Source organism: Thunnus thynnus, chromosome 4, assembly GCF_963924715.1.
Source record: "Thunnus thynnus chromosome 4, fThuThy2.1, whole genome shotgun sequence".
Lineage (NCBI taxonomy): Eukaryota > Metazoa > Chordata > Actinopteri > Scombriformes > Scombridae > Thunnus > Thunnus thynnus.
Genome location: NC_089520.1, coordinates 12,167,967 through 12,187,435, shown reverse-complemented (window position 1 = coordinate 12,187,435; position 19,469 = coordinate 12,167,967). Strand labels below are relative to the sequence as shown.

At 39.3% G+C, this 19,469-nt stretch overlaps 1 protein-coding gene across 2 annotated transcripts; it reads right to left on the bottom strand.

Annotated features, from left to right (window-relative positions):
• Nucleotides 1-91: 91 nt before the first annotated feature.
• Nucleotides 92-19,362, bottom strand: rhoca (ras homolog family member Ca). 2 transcript variants are annotated; one of them, XM_067586738.1, is made up of 5 exons: nt 19,204-19,362; nt 9,165-9,322; nt 5,986-6,106; nt 5,429-5,559; nt 92-3,550 (listed from the first exon to the last, which is right to left on the bottom strand). In XM_067586738.1, exons 2-5 carry the CDS (start codon nt 9,318-9,320, stop codon nt 3,377-3,379), a joined length of 582 nt encoding a protein of 193 aa, XP_067442839.1. In that variant the 5' UTR covers nt 9,321-9,322; nt 19,204-19,362; the 3' UTR covers nt 92-3,376. The 2 variants fall into 2 exon arrangements, with proteins under 2 accessions (XP_067442839.1, XP_067442840.1); XM_067586739.1 differs by having other exon boundaries at nt 19,208-19,332.
• Between the last annotated feature and the right edge of the window lie 107 nt (nt 19,363-19,469).

Here is a 19,469-nt window from a genome sequence, read left to right as displayed (position 1 = left end):
CGTTTGTTTAATCATCACACTGTATTTGCATATTTTGCAAACCGTATGATGTCACAGTTTTCTAGAAGAACTGGCCAGGGAGAGCAGTCAGTCTTGTCTCAAAAATAGTTTATTAACAATGTTCATGTTCACTTCAGATCAAACATTCACTACAACACTTTCTGTTTACAAAGCATTATTATAATGAGCTTTTATATAAATCTGGAACCTTTATAATTTCCAAATACTTCCAGAGAAAGAAAGAAAAGTTACACAACACTGAGCAGAAGCTGTTCCCAAAGACGTGTGCATGTTAGTGCTTGTGTGTTTGTTTGTGTGCACACCGTATAGACCCATGGTTTACTCATGCATGCATCGACATTGTAAGGACAATGTTTGATTTAGAGCAACATTATCTGCATACACATAAACAGCAGTATAGTACATGCTTTTAGTGATATGTTCAACACTAAACTCTGCTGCTCTAAGGCAGAGGTTCTCAAAATGGTGTTCAGGGACCCACAGAGGTCCCCAGAAAAAAAGGGGAATTTATTTGAACTGTAATTTCATCCATAAGTAACACAAGGACAGAATATATTTTGGTCATGGGTTTCATACAATTTCTGTAATAAAACATGTAAAAACAACAATCTTATCAGATGGGGGACCCTGGGACAAAATCTTATCAAATGTTGCTCTAATTTGTGTCAGTTTAAGGGTCCTTGATGTGAGAAAGTTTGAGAACCACTGCTCTAAGGGAATGCTTTCATCGTTATGCTGTGCTTCCAGCTGTGAAAGTTATTTGATTTTATCTCTGCCAACCTTTAATTTCCAAGAATTCCTTGGAATTAAGCTTGTTGAGACCCGTGAACATTGTGTCACAACTATGAAATGCAAAACTCAAGACTTGTGTTTTCATTGATAGAAATCTTTAGTCATAAGGATCTTAATCAGTTTGCTCTCGCCTTGTTAGTGTGCTTCTTCCACATTAGTGCCCAAATTAATGCACAAAGTCCAGAGTTAAAACACAGTATATCCACCCTTTAAAGATCTGAGGTAACATTAACATGGTGCTTGTGTGTATGTGTGTGTGTGTGATTGCAATCAATGCCCTCTCTCCTCAAAAAAAACAACAAAAGAAAACACATCTACACCTCAACTGAGCGGTGGAAAATGCAATTAGTTTCCGAAGTTGTAACCTCTCCACTGGATTACTCAGTGTATTTTCTTGGCCAGTAGAGGGTATAAAGTTGCATTACAATATAAAAGATACAGATCTTGCCAGCTGGTAGGTTTGGTGCCTTTACTGACATTATAAGGAGGTTGCATGCAACATCAAAGATATTGTTTTGTCACACACATTTCAACATCCATCCTCCATGCAACACAGGAACATGTACAGTACATGAATGAGCAACAGAGGCAGAGAAAAGGAATGCCGTGAACTCTGTGCCTGAGGACAGTCGCTGGGCCTTTCAAGCATTGTATATCAAGCCGTTCTACTTTCAGGTCAAGTTCACAATCGAGTATTCTGAGAGGACACGTGAGAGAAAACTGGGACCAGGAGACGGTCTCTGACACGTCTCCATCCATCACACCGCTATACAACAAATTCAGTGTGGGCCCTTGAGGATCAACAGCCACTTTGATGCAAGACATAAAATGTCAAAGGAGGGAAGATCAAGACCAACATAGATCAAGATAAGACAGACGAATCAGCATAATTTTCATCTTCTCACAGTTGTACTCTTTTTGATAGCAAAACACAACTCTAAATCGATCAAAGAGCATCTTTATGGCTGCTGATAGATGTTTTTTTCCAGAATATGTAATGTAAAAAGTTTTGTCATTTTCCCGTGATTCATTCTTGACGCAAAACTGCATGATGAAAATTGGCATAACCTAGCGCATAAAGGTGAAACTGCATTTCTAGATTCAAATCTTAATATTTAAACTGTGAATATTGAAACTTTTCTTAACTAATGACACCTTTTGTGGTCATTCTTTGTGAAACAAGTCAGAAAGGTCACTCTTGACCCTTTGTCAGTCAGCATCAGGTTGGCATGGAGCAGCTGGTCTATCTGGTCTGGGAGAGAAACACCAAAAAGGCACACCAGAACAGAGAAGGCACCAGGGAAAAACAAACTCCTCACACACGACTCAGCTCCTCTCAAACATGTGAAGAATGTTGTCCGATTGGAAACATCCACACGCAAAGGCTAACAGCTCTGACGAGATGTGATTTACACGACTGGACAAACCCGTCCGACACACACAGATTCAAACAGCGGGTGTAACCGGCTCACTTATTGTAGCAGAAGCAGAGCTGAAGTCAGTCACTCGCAATAAACAAACAAGGGAGGTTTCACCAAGACTTGGTCTCTATGTGATTTCATTTTCAGTTCTGTCATCTCCCTGTTGGTCCTAACAGCCATTGTGCATAGATGAGTCATATTGGCTTGTGTCTTTACTTGCCAGTTCTCACTCCTCTTTCTGGGTCCACTGCACAAATTAGCGAAAAGTTATGAGGGATGCGTGTGAATAATCAGATCTTATCTCCTATCACATTACAAAAGCAGTTACCTATCTTCAACCTCAACGTGAGCGGACTGAGAATGGAGAATGTCGAGGGAACGCTGATGTTTCACGTCAACAAAAATGACACAAGCAACCATTTGTTGTGCTTGACGAGTTGTCGACAGCAATGAAAGCCTTAGTTATGGCTTTGCTCAGGTTTCACAATGACAACACTGTGTAAAATGAGCTACACTACAATGGAGAGGCCCTCAGCTGAAATGTTAGCTAGCTGACACAAACATGAGAAGTAGATGGTGGTGTACAAACTTTTAAAAAAAAGGCACTAGCTGTTATGGTCAAAAGATATCTCCAGTGACTTTCCTTCTCTATCACAAAAGCTACCATAATAAACAGAACTGATATTAACAGGACAGTCTGGACTGTTTGGACAAGACCTTACTCAAGAAGACTTTATGCTAGCAAGGAGGGATGCTGCTCGCCCAAGCTCATGAAGAACAATATTGCATACAATTATGTGCATCTACCACTGCCTCGTTACATTACAAATATAAAGAAAAACAAGTAGGAAAACCTTCTATGTGTAAAGACAGATTTTGGGAAGAAAAAAAATGCAAATCAACAAGGAACTTTAAACATCAATTTCTAACCATGGTTGTAATATAGACAAAGTCTGTTTCCTGTATTGGGTTTATTCGCGTATGATTCATCTGTCTGCGTCTTATCATGAAATGCGAGATACAGTACAAAGATGCCATTTGGTAAAAGGTCAGTCCTTTTCATGTGTGGTGGGGGTTTTTTTTTTCTCTCCTATTGGTCAGTTGATTTTATGGTGTCTGGACTGGCCGACCGCGCCGGCTTCTCACAGCAGCGTGCAGCCGCTTCTCTTCTTGCGCTTGCGGACCTGAAGCGCTGCTCTAGTGGCCATCTCGAACACTTCCCGCACGCCATCCTTGGTCTTGGCAGAGCACTCCAAGTAGCCAAAGGCACTAATCCTGTTGGCCATTTCTCTGCCTTCATCTGTCTTCACCGGCTCCTGCGTAGTTAGATTAGAGATTGTTAAAAAAACAAATGATGTACCGGTGTTTTTATGACTTATCTACACTGTACTGAAGTGGATAAAAACAGAGCCTCAAGTACTCTTCATCAATAACAGCCACATCATAGCTTACACGTGTTGAGGCAACAATGTCTGTTTGACCATGTGAATCCAAAACACTTGAACTGATGACTTTGTGCTACTCTTTGTCTAAGGGTTCCTGATTTCTACAGAAAGGAAAAGCTGACAGTGGCGTCTGAAAGAGCTGGAGAGCTTTGTCAACATGTTCCCATTATCGTGACCAGCTGGACCTGGAGACAGACACAGAATGGGCGATAGTGCCTTTCTGTGACACAGTAAAGCAATATGTCGCTGTTATTATAGTATGACTGAAAGGCCGGTAGCAGCCTTTTCAGACTGCTGTAACCGTTTGTTCCCCAGGGGAAGTTAACTTTCAGTGATAGACAGGTAAAAAAAAATCTCTCTTAAAAAAGGAGATAGTGAGGAATTTTATTTCAATTAATAGTCTATTAAAACAATCAACCAATCTTCTTTTGTGTTTTTCCTAATTTTGGTAAATTGCTCAATATTTTCTCTGATCCACATTTTTTGCACCTAATATTGTCAATCTGTTTTTCTATACTGTCATTTCACTATTATTATTTCTGTCTACTTCTACATCTATTGCATGTTTATTTTTACTGGAAGAGGGATTCCTCCTCTATTGCTGTTGTTTATAACATTTTTCCCTGTTAATGTTTTTTTGGTCACTATCTTCCTTCTTAATAGACTGTAAAGCCCTTTAAAGCAAATTTGTGATTCCAGGCCATATAAATAAATAGAACTGAAACTGTTTTCTTGGAATTCAGATAACTGAAATACTGGATAGCATTATATGGCAACAGTTTTTAGCTTTCTATTTTTTCGTTTTTTACACATTTACTCCAAACAAATTTACAAAATTATGGCTGCATTCTGATCGACTGAAAAAAATGCAGCCTCCTCATTCATTTGAACGAGGCCAGTACAGCAAAAAAGATGCAGGGCATCCGGCAAAAGTTAAACTTTTTTTTGCCAGACACCCTAGCAACGTGACATCACCCAGCAAGACACTGTAGTGACCAATAAAAAAATGCAAGCACATATTCCTAGTAGATAATTTTTTAACATGAATGGTGTTCTTCAAGAGCTGTGAAATGTTGCATCAGAGTATTATAAACTCCTGTGCAGTATTTAGACATCTGATAAGCCTTTAAATTCACAAATCCGTTCAGATAACTGCACTGCATGGAAAAGCAGCAGCCCCCTCATTAATTTCAATGAGAGCACTGCAGGAGGCTAATGTAGAGAGTCCTGCCAAAGAATTGCAGGGTTGTGCAGCAAAAAAAGTTAAACCTTGCTCACGCATTTGCTGCAACACAATGCCATGCACTGTGTTGGCCAATCAAATATGTGCAAGCTCACATTTCTGGTAGAATAAATTGTAATATGAACGGGGTAATTCAACTGTTTACCAAGTGATTGTGGAGACACAATGATAACTTGATACAGAGTTGTATAATCGTGTCTCTATTATAAACAACTGTGCAGTGTTTTGGAGGCTTTGGATTCTGATAAGCCTTCAAACTATTGGATCTACTAGTTAAACCAGCCTTCCTGCATTGTACACCACAGTACCTGTGATACTCAAAAAAAACACACCCACACCATCGCAGCTCCTTCCATTTTTTTTTTAACACAATTTGAACCTCATGAAATGTTTGAACACTGCACATATCGTCAGGCTTCTGGTCCCCGAGGACTGAAGAACTGCCTACTTGGCGTATAATAACTGCCCGCAATCTACAGTTCATTGACCTTCGGAGGCTTCTGTACCTGCTTCATCTTGGCCAGCTCTCTCCGTGTGTGCTCATCATTCCTCAGGTCCTTCTTGTTCCCCACCAGGATGATGGGAACATTGGGACAGAAGTGTTTCACCTCAGGCGTCCACTTCTCAGGGATATTTTCTGTCCCGGGAGAGACATGTAGTGAGCACAGATACTCAAGAGAGCGACTATAAAAAGGGACAGGCAGTGCAGAGTCACGGTGCAGAACACTTCTCATGATGGATTGCTCTGCAGACTGCCTGAGGCAAAGATGTTTTTAGCTGCACTAATCCTGCTTCCCATCAAGTCCATTAAGGCATTTAACAAACAGCTTGGTTAGCTGATATGAACTGTCCTGATTCTGTGAAGATAAATACGGTAACAAAATATCTCTTTTAGAAAGTATAAGGCATGTATTTCAGAATTTGTCATATAAGTCATGTTGTATAAAATTATTACAAGCTGTCAACTTTCTGTGCTGCTGCCATTTAAAGTTAGACTAACCTCTTTCAATAAAGGTTATACAAATAAAACAAATTAAAATAGGCCACGTCAGCATTTTCTTACCTAAACTGTCTGGGCTGTCGATGGAGAAGCACATAAGGATGACATCTGTGTCAGGGTAGGAGAGAGGCCTCAACCTGTCGTAGTCCTCTTGGCCTGCAGTATCCCACAGCGCCAACTCCACCTGGAAAAAAAGGCAAAAGAAAAAGTTTTTAAAAAAACAGCAAACACACTCAAGACACATTAACTGTAGATAAAGGTTATGTTGGTTTTGGAAACAAAGTGATTCTCCTGTTACTCCTGTTAATTTGAACACGTCTTAAGGGCTTAAAAATGAAAATTACCTGTCTACCCAGAGTAGATGTAATTGGACTCACTGATCCGGATGAATACACAAATAAAGGTCACAACATCATTAGTGATGAAGTTTACTTTATCTTCCACTGAGAGTTGTGGCTATTTTGAATATGACGCCTGAACCAAAGGCTAGGAATTAAATAATACTAAGACAGCTTAACCTTTGGACAATTATCTCCTCTCGCTACAAATACCTTGCATCTTGAGCATAACTTGTGATGTTTTGTGTGTGTTTTACCCAGGTAGCTTTCCTTGTTTGTGGGAAATACATTGTACACAAATTTGCTTCTCATCATTACTGCAGCTCTGACCTAATCAGCTTCATAAGTCTGTTGACAGTGTTGTGGAAATGAACTTGGGGAATGGCCTCATCCCATCACACCACCGATTAATTCAATTAGGGAAAGTGGGAGATTAGCGAGCATCAAACCGGATACCTTCTGTCCCTGTACGGGCATTAACAGCCAGTCTTCACTTGACTCCGCTCTTCAGCTGACTCAGTGTGATCGAGGACAAAAAAAAAAAAAAACTTTTGCAAAGTTTTAAATACTGGAACTTCACTGAATGACAAAAGATTCTGGTATGCCCACAGAGAGCACAAGCATCAGTCAACGGTCCCAAAATAGAGGTTTGCAGAGGCAGAGGGTGGGAGGTGGCTGCACACTGTTGAGTCTGCATGAGCAACCAGAGCGGTTATGTTCCCACTAGGCTCGTTGTAAGCTGCACACTTTGGGGAGGAAAAGAGAGGGGAAAAAACAGCTATTTTTAGAATCAGCCCAATTCACTATAGGTGAGAGAAAGATAAGGTTTTTTATCCTCAAGGGGGGTGAAAAACTCAAATTTAGGGACTGAGAGCACAAATCTTATCCAGCTGGTTGTATAATGGTCTTATGGGGCGGGCAATCCTCTAGAGAGAAACTAAAGGAGCCAACACTCATATCTTTACCAAAATTATCCCCTTCTAGACCAATGTCCATCACAGATACCTAAGTTTATACTTCCTGTCCAAAACAGTTAACCCCTCCTTGCCTCTCCCCCATCTCAGTGAGACCAGGACAGGAAATGAGAGACGGTTATCGGACAGGAGGAGCAGGGTCCTGAGGGAAGGTGGGGGATTGCCAGGAGACATCCCTGTTCCCTGTCTGAACAGGAAGCTGGGAAGTACAGTCATTTCCTGTTTTGCCATGTGGTGATCCTGCAGCGGTGGTCAGCTCAAGAGAACAAAACCCTTTGACAATAATAAGCCATCTGCAGCTCAGACTGGATGCTGGCTGACCAACTCCCCATGACTCAGATTCAAGACATCACACACACACGCTCGCCAGTAGGACTTAAATGTAGTGTGTTTCATAACTCTGAAACTGTGTCCGAAATCACTCATTCACTACTGCCTATTGTCACTACTTTTTCGTTCCATTGTTTTTTTTATATAGTGTGCAGATATAAGATACAAATATAATAGCGGAGGGTTAATATAGACCAAGCTTAATGCTGCGTTCATGTCATATCAGAGTTACCATAAGTATGAGTTTCCGACTTGTAAAAACCATTCAACCTCCAAGTCGTAATTACGACTGGGAAACTGAGATTTTCCGAAAGCTTCAATATATCCGACTTGGCACTTAATAATACAGAAGTGCTTTAAAACCAAACAAACATGCCTTACGTTAGCCAAAGTCCGTCATTTAATGTAATAATCTTTCCGATCCTTCCCATCCATCCGGAAACAGCATGAACGTGGTGTGACTGTTTGCTAAACTCCTCCCTCAAAAAGTGATTGTCCACTCACTTAGCAACTGTAACTACAGGTAGGCTTTGGATTTCTCTACGTGTAGTAAGAGCGATATTCAGTATTTTCAGCAAAAGTGTAAGGAATGGATGAACAATATTTGCATATTAGGGAGAAGGAGTAGATGCCATTTTAAGGATTTTAGCGTTGTAACCATACTTTTTTTTGGTGCAAAAACCATATCAGACACATATTATTGTTCTAAGCTTCTGTTGTTCCAAGATTATTTTCATGTCTCAATACATGTCTGGAGGAGATCTTTAAACAGTGTAAGTATTGTTTAAGATGCAAACATTAGCATGGTGGTTAACTAGCTTACTACCTACAGTTGGAAGCTAACCCAGCATTCCTTCAAGCCAAAGAGGCATTTTATACTCCACTATTTTGTGGGGTTACGGATAACTAAAAAAGTAATTAAATAACTGAAAAATTATTTATTTCATAATACACATTTCCCCACTGGCCCTGATTGATACTATATAAGAATTTAGAGTAACGTTAGCAGCTCTGTCCTGCTGTTTATTGGATTAGGGGAAGTTGACACTTCAGCAACCCCAGCCAATGCTGGTATGCTAAGTATGAAAGCTAAGCTGCCAAACAATATAATGTTTGAACAAAAACTGTTGTTTTCCAACTCATGGAGCAAGGGTTAACTTAATTAGCAAGGCTGCTCGCAAGAGCTGATAAAATCTGTTAGCCACAGTTGTTATTTCAGCCAACTATAAATGAGAAGCCTGCTTCTGTCTGCCTTTGTCTGAAATCAAGGACCCTTTGTTTCAACAATTAATTCTTCGAGTGGCAAATCTGTCACGTTATGACTGCACTGCATATGTGCCTGTGGGGCTAAGCTGCCCTTTTCACAGCAGACATTTTGACTTGGAAACAGGAAACAGGTGGAATTAATAACATTAATGAACTCCAATGGGTAATGTTATTATTTACACCTGTGCTTTTCCTGCTATGAAATGTCAAAATGTCTGCTGTGGAAAAGCTCTATTAGGTCATTCATATTATTTCAGGACGGTGTTTGCTTATGAAATAAATAAACTTTCTATGTCACATGATGGACATTATCACTAGTCTCAATGGTACAAACCTGTTTCCCGTCAACCTCGATATCAGCTATGTAGTTCTCAAACACTGTTGGCACGTAGACTTCAGGAAACTGGTCTTTACTGAAAACGATGAGAAGACATGTTTTCCCGCAAGCTCCATCCCCGACGATTACCAGCTTCTTCCGAATGGCTGCCATCTCTGTTGGGAAACGAGAGGAGGGGTTTTTCCATGAATTTGTCACAGACAGACATTTAAATGGGCTGTTGAGTGCCAAAATTATCAGCAGTACCACAAAAGGAAAAATCAACTTTTTTGGTGTTCTGGGAGATTTCCTGTCACGCTGGAGGAACAGCTCAAGCAACACAGTCATGGTTTGACATCTAGTTGTGTGTTCTATGCTACAGATACTTAAACTATTTGTAGACTTTGCAGAAATACAAGATAAATGAAGAACACGATGTCGTACAAAAACTTTTTCTGCTCATCTGTGGCTCCAAAGAGACCATTCTGACATCTGACTGACAGTGCTGCATTACTTTGAGGGAGGGCACTCTGATCTGCATGTTGTCACAGACAGCTGCAGTCACAGACCTTGAATCCCCAATGCCCCAAATCTAGACTACAAAGGTACATGAAGAACAGAGGAGGAGGAGGAGGAGGAGGAGGAGGAAGACAGTGGAGTGAGGGAGAGAAGAAACAGAGAGGGGGGGTTTGGAGGGGGGGTGGAGACAAGCTGGGACATGAAGGAATGTGCTATCAGGCCGTTCACTCCTATTCCCGCCCTGTTTGTTTCCCTCTGCAGTGTGTGTGGAAAAGAAAAGCGTCCAGGAAATCAGAGCAGCTGGTGAAGTACTTGGTAGTGGTGTCCTAAAAAGCAGACAAAACACTGCTCTGCTTTTGATCTCTCTAAATGCTCCTTCAGCCCTCTTTGGAAAATACTTTGATAGTTGACAGTATCATAATTATCTCAAAATTATTTTCATTCAAAGAACAAGAGCTAAACTGTCCAACCCATATGCTGTACTTGTGTTAAGGTGTTATTGCTTACGTCGGCTAGTTGCAAGCATGTGTTTATGCCGTGTTATAAAAAAATACCATGCAAGCACTTCACACTAAAGCAATATCATGTCAAACAGATCTAGATGCATCTTTGTCAACAAGATTTAAATTTTACAACCACACTTCAAGCCTAAAAGGATGAAGCTTTGCTGGTTAACTGTGCACAAAATACAATCCACTGAACCAACTGAATCAAGACACATTTTTGCAATAAACCCTGGAGGAGAGGACTGGTTTAGCTGATGTGTGTGCAGGCTGCGTGAGGATGAGTTAGCAGGGCAGCTGATGGATGAGCCGGAGCCCTGCTGCCTGGGAGCAGCTGTGCATATAGTCATTTGGCTCCTCACCTCATCCACTTTCTGCCAGACAGTCTTGACAGCAATCCTCTTCACGAGGGCACCCACTTATCAGGGGAAATTCATCTTTCAGTGCTGCGGGCAAAACTTTGAGTTGAGCCTGACCCAACGCCCACTTTTAATCTCTGCCTGGATGCATAGCAACACCAAATCTCCCAGTAAAGAGCATCAAACCGTTGACTGAATGTGTGTTGTTGGTTTGGTGCGATGGTGTGACTAATTTCAGTTAAGCCAAAACGTACATGGTTTGTTCCAAATAGTTTCTTACATGCAACACAAGGTGATATGTGCATTTTGTTAGCATGGTATAGTCAGTCAACGCTGTACAATCTGAAGAGAATGTGCAACATATTAAATATTACATGCACAATTGGAATGAATAGGACACCACAGATTTCATGCATTTTATCACACAAACTGAACCAGTCATCATAATGACCATATGTCCACTGGATTGTGTCCATTTTTAAATCGAACAGAGTTTGCACTGTATACAGTGGTAAATATACATATGGCTGTAACTAACGATTATTTTCATTATCAGTTAATCTGTAAATTATTTTCTCGATTAATCGATTAGTTGCTTGGTCTTTAAAATGTCACAAAATGTTGATCAATGTTTCCCAAAGCTGAAGATGTAATCCAGAATGTCTTGTTTTGTCCCAATAAATAGTGCACAACCCAAATATATTCAGTTTACTGTCATGGAAGACAAAAGAACCCAGAAAATATTCACATTTAAGAAGCTAGAACCAGAGAATTTTAGCATTTTTTCTTGAGCAATGACTCAAACTGATCAATTATCAAAAAATTTTCTGTCGATCGACTAATCAATTGTAGCAGCTTTACTAATATATAAATACAATGGATGTTTATGTATGTTTTAACTTGGAAACTGGCATAAATAAAATGTAGAATGAGATACAAGAGGTAAAAATAATCTGAAATATGTACATTTAGTGCAAAAGTGTACATATGGTATAGATGGTTTATGAATTACAAGTAAGCAAAGTAACCCCAGAAAGAATAAAAAGAAGAGTGTACGAGAGAATAAATTATTACCCTGCCCTATTTCCACTGATATTTAGACTTGGCGTACCCAGTAGGCAAAATGGAAATTTTGGGTGTGCTTGCTTCTTTGACAGTTTTATTAACATCTTGGTTACTCTTTCCCTCTTATGGAAATTCTGGTCATGGTTTGATCATATTTTCTGTCTTTTCCCCTGTGGACTACTCATTCTGGTGGAGTGTACTTTGTTACAGCTCCACAGATTTTGCCAAAGGGTTTCGCCAAAGGCTTGAGTTTGAATTTAGGCTGCTGTAGCAAATGCTGGTGGTGCTGTTATTTGTATCTTTTTAAATAGGTACTCAAAGATATGCACTCAAAGCTGTTGACAGCCTTTAAACAGATGAATGTACTATTAAATGACCATCAAAAATGATCATCATCTGCAGTTGGAAAGGCTTCCTCTGCTATTGTATTTTATTCAGCAAATCACAGAATATCTAATAATGTAGCGCGCTTCCTCTTTTCTTCTTCAAATGTGTTTGATACTGGCATGAACATTGATTCCAGAGAAACTGCGCAGCATCTTTTGCTTTCCAGAGATAGCGTGAACCAAAGAAAGCTCAACTAGATATGATGGGTTCAAAGCCAAACAAATGGGAGACAGCAGCACCAAGGCCTCAGAGGCTCACCCTGTAAAACAAAACAATCCACTTCCTGTTCTGTGAAGCCTGGGAGGAGCTCTTGGCTGCAGCTCTGTTTGGACAGGCCTGAGCAGAGCCGGGACACGGAGAGGGCTGCCAGAGGCGATGCAACACATGAAAGCACGCATGCATGCTTACCCCCACATACATGCCCATGTAAACAGTCCCAGGAATATCTGGGGCCTATGAAGGAACATCTCAACACAATGGAAAGAGGAAATTATGCGTGTAAATGCCCCATATAGTCACAAACTGTGCCAGATACTCAGGCTACCTATGACTGATGCCCTCTATTTTAGGCACTAATGGATACTAATGACAGCAACAACTGAGGTGGAAGTTTAGGTGGTTGCCAGTGGTAACCGATTTGACCAGAGTTGTAATACAGATGATCAAGCCTGTTCGTCATGATTCAGCCAGCAATTCATCCTGTCAACATACATATCAAAGTCTAATCTCACCCTGACTCAATCAAAATATGTGAATAGGCACAAATTATCTGCAAACACTATCAGCTGGGTGACCTTTGACCCCAACGCAACACTGAATGAAAGTAAAGATGTCACGGTGAGATTAACTGTCCTCCTGAAAGCTGCGACAAGAACAGAAATAGTTCGACATCATTCTTTCGGCTTTACATAAACATCAGTCAGTTCAGGGTGCAGACATTTTCATTGGTCTGGCACTGTTACTGTACACAACACAACAGATTTATCGGCTGGTGCAGAGAGATATGCTAGAACATATTCATAACGCCTTTAATCATGCCGAAGTAAACTGTGAGACAGCAGGAACACTGAGTTACTTACAGAGTCAAACTTCAAAGAGAAATACTGTAAGAAAATCTTACAACATAATACTGAATGATGCTGAGCTGACTGAAGTTCAGTTAACTGGTCTATGACAGAGGTTGTATTTACAGTGTTGATAACAGCCTGCATTTTATATCTTTCATTACCGCACTACGAGGCTGAGGAGCAAATTTACGACTTGATACAGTGATATGAGCCATGTTCATTAGTGATCTATTACTGTTTTTTCCTTCCATTCTAGAGATGCAACGATAAGTCGAATGAAAGAAAATTAATCTGCAATGTTTTTTGATCATTGAATAATCGGTTCAAGCTATTTTTTAAGCAAAAATGGCAAAAATTCACTGGTGAACTGTGAATATTTTCTTGTTTTCATACTTTTCTATGATAATAAACCCCTTATCTTTGGCCTTTAGACTCTGGTCAAACAAAACATTTTGATGTGTAATCATGGGCTCTGGGAACTTGGGATGGACATTTTTCACAGTTTACTGACATTTTACTGATTAATCAAGAAAATAATCTGATGCGTAATTGATAATGAAAATAATTGTTTGTTGCAGCCCTAGCTCATTCTTCTACCAGAGGTTCCAACCTTTTGGGAAAAAAAAGCATTGTCTAATATGGTGTGAGCAGTCAAGTCAATTTTATTTGTATAGCCCAATATCACAAATCACAAATTTGCCTCATCAGGCTTTATAATCTGTACAGCAATACGACATCCTCTATCCTTAGACCTTTGATTCGAGTATGGAAAAACTCACTAAAAAACGCTTTGACAGGGGAAAATATGGGAGAAACCTCAGGAAGAGCACAAAAATAACCATAATTTTCTGTTGCAGGAATAATTTCCTTAGAGGCAGGTTTATGTCATGATCAATTAAATGTGAAAGTCTAAAATTGGCTTTTTATGTGGAACCAAAGACGCAACCATTCTGTCATAATTATCTTCTGGATTTCCAAGATTATTATTACAATATCAATTTATTCATTTCACCATTGTAAAACCCAGAATTTATGTCAGTAGATACTTATTACCTACATACAATTAACATATTTCACTTTCTTGCTTACCAATACACTATTAAAGGGTGAAAATGAATACCTCTGTGAAGTCACCAAGTACTGAAATGATAAGACAATGAAACTGAATATACTGAAATACTTGATGGACAGAAAATAGAAAATTAGTTTCCAACAACTCTCATAATTCATTTGCGTCATTTATCAAGAGAAATAGCCAAACATTCGCTGGTTCCAGTTTCCCAAAGGAGAAGTCTTGTCTCTGCTTTATATCATTTTAAATATAATATCTTGGGGGTTTGGATAGCCAAATAAAGTAAACTGAAGAGATCCCACTGTGCTCTGGATAACCATTTTGGGGTATTTTATCAACTAACTGATAAACTGATTAATCAAAAAAGAATTTACAGATGAATTGATGATAAAAATAATCATCAGGGTCAGACCAAATCATAACAAAAGAAAAGAAAGTATGAAAGCTGTAGTAGTCTGTGAGTTTTCAATCAAAACTTGATCCAAAAACAACATGAAGAGTCACTAAAACACACAGGAGAGCAAAGCACCATTACTTCCTACAACTATTTGAGCAATGCCCCGGGTTAATGAACACACCACCTCTTTCTTTCTTTCTCTAAGGAGGTTTCCTGAGGCTTAGGGGCCAACAGGAGTTATGCAACAAGCTGAGCTTGAGTTAGCACCGTGCAGAGCGTGACCCTGACCAATGAGGCAGAGCTGTCTTTCAATTCTCATATGAGTTTAATATCAACAACAACGCAGAACATAGACAAACATCAAGCTAATAAAAGGCGTGTTGTTCCTGAGATGATGATGATGATGACTTTTTTGTTCTGAGGTCCTGCAAACAAGCAAACATATTACAGGAAATGAGTCCTAGTATGATTGTTTTGCTTGTCTAACAGGCTTTCCAGGGCTGCACCTCTTTCTTTGATAGACTTTCACTAAACTCAGAGAGCCCTGAGTTACAGATCAGCTGATATCAACAGTGAAAAGTTATTTCCATGGTTTTCAGCATTATCATTACACAGGAGTTGTCAAGGAGACCTGTCAAACTCTGGTTTTAGATAAAGGCCTCATGACTAAGATAAATGAAGCAACACTGATTTTTACAGTTTGGCAGATAAACATTGACCAAGAGATGACTATTCTAGCCTGTATCTGTGAAAAAACATAAAACTTATTTAACTAGAGAATACAAATTACTTTTAATATACTTCATGGAAATACTTTTTACAAGAATGTCCCCCAACATGTCACATATGACTCATTTCTCAATAGGGAGTTTTGTTTTGTTTTCCTTATTTCATTAGCTATCTGAAATCATGGAAGAATTTTCTTCACCTCTGAGAGTCTGTCTGAGAAATGGGCCAAAGTTCATAAACTTGCGGAGGCTGTGGCTGAGACATAGCAGACAGCCTGCGACACCGGCTGTCTACACCACCTGAACCCTGGCATGAAAACATCTTATCTGACTAGATCTGACAGGAGCAACAGATCACATGGAGGATCGCACATTTGGTGACCACTCAAAAGCTAATCTTACAGGAAAGTTTCACACTGTTTTGGATGAAGCACTTGTGACACGATGTAGAGATTCCTGTGGTATAAACTGTGGACTCAAGTGCATCAAATGGAAATGCGAGTGCTTTTAAACAACAGCAGGAATATACACACAGCAGATCAGGTCAGCCTCTCACATTCTTTGGGCGTATGTTACAAACACACCAGCTCCTTAAATCCTACTGAGTCATAACTTTACTGGTACACCCATGGAAATGACCAAATGTACCAACAGTCAGCCAGCCCAGGAAATAAAGCCAGATATGAAATCTCTCTTTAACAACAATGACCTCTCTAGAGGAAGATCTCTGTTTTAATGCTTTTATGTCAAAGAAATAGTCCCACATTTTGGGAAATTTATTCTTTTATTAGCTTTCTTGCCAAGAGTTAGAGCACACACTCATATCTAGGGCTGCAAATAACGATTATTTTCAATATTGATTAATCCATTGGTTGTTTGGGGTATAAAATGTTAGAAAATGGTGAGAAATGTCGATCATGGTTTCCCAAAACCTAAGATCACATCCTCAAATGTCTAGTTTTGTCCTGACACAGTCTAAAGATATTCAGTTTATCATCACGGAAGACGAAAGAAACCAGAAAATATTCACATTTGAAAATGACTCAAAATGAGTAATCAATTATCAAAATAGTTGGCAACTAATGGATTAATCAACTAAATGTTTCAGCTCTACTCATATCTGTCCAGTAACTACTGTGTAAAGCTACAGCCAGCAGCCGGTTAGCTGAACTTAGCATAAAGAACTAAAGGCTTTCTGGCAGTGTCACGGTGACAAGACTTCAGGAAGTCACTGCTCTCGGCCGAGAAATAGTCCGTCCCATAACCTCCTGAAAAATTGCAATGAATCGTTTTTACACTTGGGTTTTTGTACAGATTAAACAAACAAGATATTCTTTGTTAATCAGTGACCTTTAGAGGTGCTAGTAGGTGGATTTTGTTACCTTTTGGTACCGCTATCTGTTTCCCCCTGTTTCCATTCTTTATGCTAAGCTAAGCTAACCGCCTACTGTCTGTAGTTTCATATTTACACTACAGATATGAGCGTAATATCAATCTTCTCATCTAATTCTCAGCACGAAAACAAATAAGCGTAGTTCCCAAAATGTCAGACTGTTCCTTTAAATTCAGGTGGTTATGGTATCTAAACTAGAGCTTTTCTAATAACCATATCGACTGGCCATTTTCAAATTAATGGCTGCCGCCTGGTCACCTTAATAGCTTCCGTCAAGCAGCCATGAATTTACAAATTCACTAAAGGAAGAGGGTCACAGATTTTCCTGCTGAAAGCCCACTGAGAGGAAGTAGGACAAAACAAGAGAGTCGAGCCAGCTGGTGGCAGCCGGAGCATGATGACCAGAGACAGAGGATACACTGCACGGGTTTGAGAGAACAGGCACCTCATGACTTACTTTTGTTGAATAACTCAGGTCATGAGCAACAAACAGGGCTGACCACCAGATTTCCTGAGTCTGGACACTTCTCTTCCTCCCAGAGCGAGTACAAGCTCCATCTACTCTAAGGATACAACTAATTATTATTCTCATTATCAATAACTCTGTTCAATTAATTGATTAATTGTTTGGGCTATCAAGCACAAGATGGTGTCTTTAACTTCCTTGTTTTGTCTGACTAACAGACTGAAACCCAAAGATGTCTAGTTTATTATTACAGAAGAAAAAACAAATCCTGCAAATATTTTCTCAATTAATCAAATAATCATTTTGTCTATAAATATCCATGACATTTTTCCAAATTTTTTTCCAATCTTTCCCCAGTCATTTCCCCATTTTTCCAGGGTGTATTACGTTACATAATCAAATGTCAAACCCAAAGATATTCAGTTTACAACAAAATAAAACAGAGAAAAGCTGCAAATCCTCATATTGGAGAATCTGGAAGCAGATAATGTTTGGTGTTTTTGGTGAACAATAAAAACATCTCATAGTGTTTAGGGCCGCGACTAACAACTCATTATAACTCATTAATCTGTTGGCTTCTTCTTTGATTAATTGATTAGGCTAATCATTAGGACTATAAAATGCCAGAAAAAGAATACATATCCATCATAACTTGTTGTTCAACCAACAGTCCAAACACAAAGTTTTTCAAATTATAATAATTTTGGCATTTTTTACATTGATAAATGACTTCTAATATTAGTCTCAAAATTGTTCAAAATCATTATTCATTTTCTGTAGATTGATTAACTGATTAATCGACTAATTGTTTCAGCACTTATACCTTTGCTGTCAACACCTACCCTCAGGTGTACCTGGGATATATTTTGCAGGAATGCCACATGTATGTTGATTTTACAGTGTAACACACAAAATAATATCATGTGAATCTTATGTTCCAATTAAAATCACATTTTCATCAACATAATTAAACAATTTGTTGTTTTAAACTTGGGTGTTTCAGTCTAAATAACTCCCCCTTGTTCACAGGTTTCGTCCTCCACATGTTTTGTTATGTTTGAAAAACACTGTTGGCAGTTCAAACAACGCCCTCTAAGAAACGGGAGTGTTAATAATGAGGGAAATTAAGTGTTCCTAAGAATAGAAATGGCTCATTAGGAGATTTGCCATGCAGAGTTATTTATCCCTCATCCTACCAACATATTTAACATACAAGAACTACAAACAGGGGTCTCTGGGGACCCCAAGAATAAACTACTGTAAGAAACAACCATCATAACAAAATGTTAACTTATTTCTTCTCAAAACATTATTAGTTATGTAATTAATGTTATCTGGAAAAAAACAGATTATTATTCTAGAAAAGTTACAGTTCATTTGCATTTTGTGTAAAACGAAAATATATACTTGTCTTTAATATAAATTGCAGCTTTTATCCTAAGTACTATCTTTCCACAAAGCCTTCAAAATGACTGACAGAGTGCCCCTACCCCCCTGATAGTGTGTGACACTTTAAATTAGGACCCATTGCAAACATGAACTCAATAAATAGCTCCATCTATTAAAACTGCACAGGCAGAACTGGGTGTTTTTGGGTCCCACAGGACCCCCAATACATTGGTGTTTTTACAAAGCACAAATTAAAACAGAAACAGAAAGCAATGATCTGAAGTCATTAAGAACAAATTGATTGACGAAGGCATGAAAAATTGGAATGATAGTATAAAGCACCTGTGAAATATGACAGAAAGTAATCCTCTTGGGGTCTGCAGGGACCCCAGTCAGCAGGATTAATGAGGTCGCAGCAGTTGGACAGACTGTACATACAAACAGGATCTGATGTGCTGCTTTGACTTTGAAACTAATGAAGCTATCAACAGTTGCACAGAAACACACACGCTGGGTACACTTCATTATAAACGCCAACACAGTCAGGGATTAAACTAAAACCTAAGCAGGAAAAAGGCGAATGTTAGTGTGAGGACAAGCCACCACCTTGTTCTCTCACCCAAGTATAAGTGAGCTATAATTAGACTGTCGCCTTATGTCAAAAAAAAAAGAGAATATTTAGTCAAACTACAGCCTTCAGGTTCATAATTACCTACCGCCAGCCGGATGAGTCCTTTTTATAAATATTAGTCCCTGCTCGCTCTCTCCTCTGACACACTAACACTCACTTCTTGCTGCAGTATTCGCTAATTTCACGGAGAGAGAGCTGAGAAACGGGGCAGGCGGACAGGATCCTCCCACCGACAGCAGGCACAAGCTGGGCTACATCAACAGACACACACTTCCGTTTATTGCTGTAATAATAAAACATAGGATATAGTTATAATTTAGAGTTGAACACATCATGCTTCTGCTTTA

Coding starts and splice junctions, on each gene's coding strand:
- rhoca (XM_067586738.1), bottom strand. CDS start 9,320: ATGGCAGCCATTCGGAAGAAGCTGGTAATCGTCGGGGATGGAGCTTGC. Junction 6,107..9,164: donor TCGAGGTTGACGGGAAACAG/GTTTGTACCATT, acceptor CTTTTTTTCCAG/GTGGAGTTGGCGCTGTGGGA. Junction 5,560..5,985: donor CGACAGCCCAGACAGTTTAG/GTAAGAAAATGC, acceptor CTCCCGGGACAG/AAAATATCCCTGAGAAGTGG.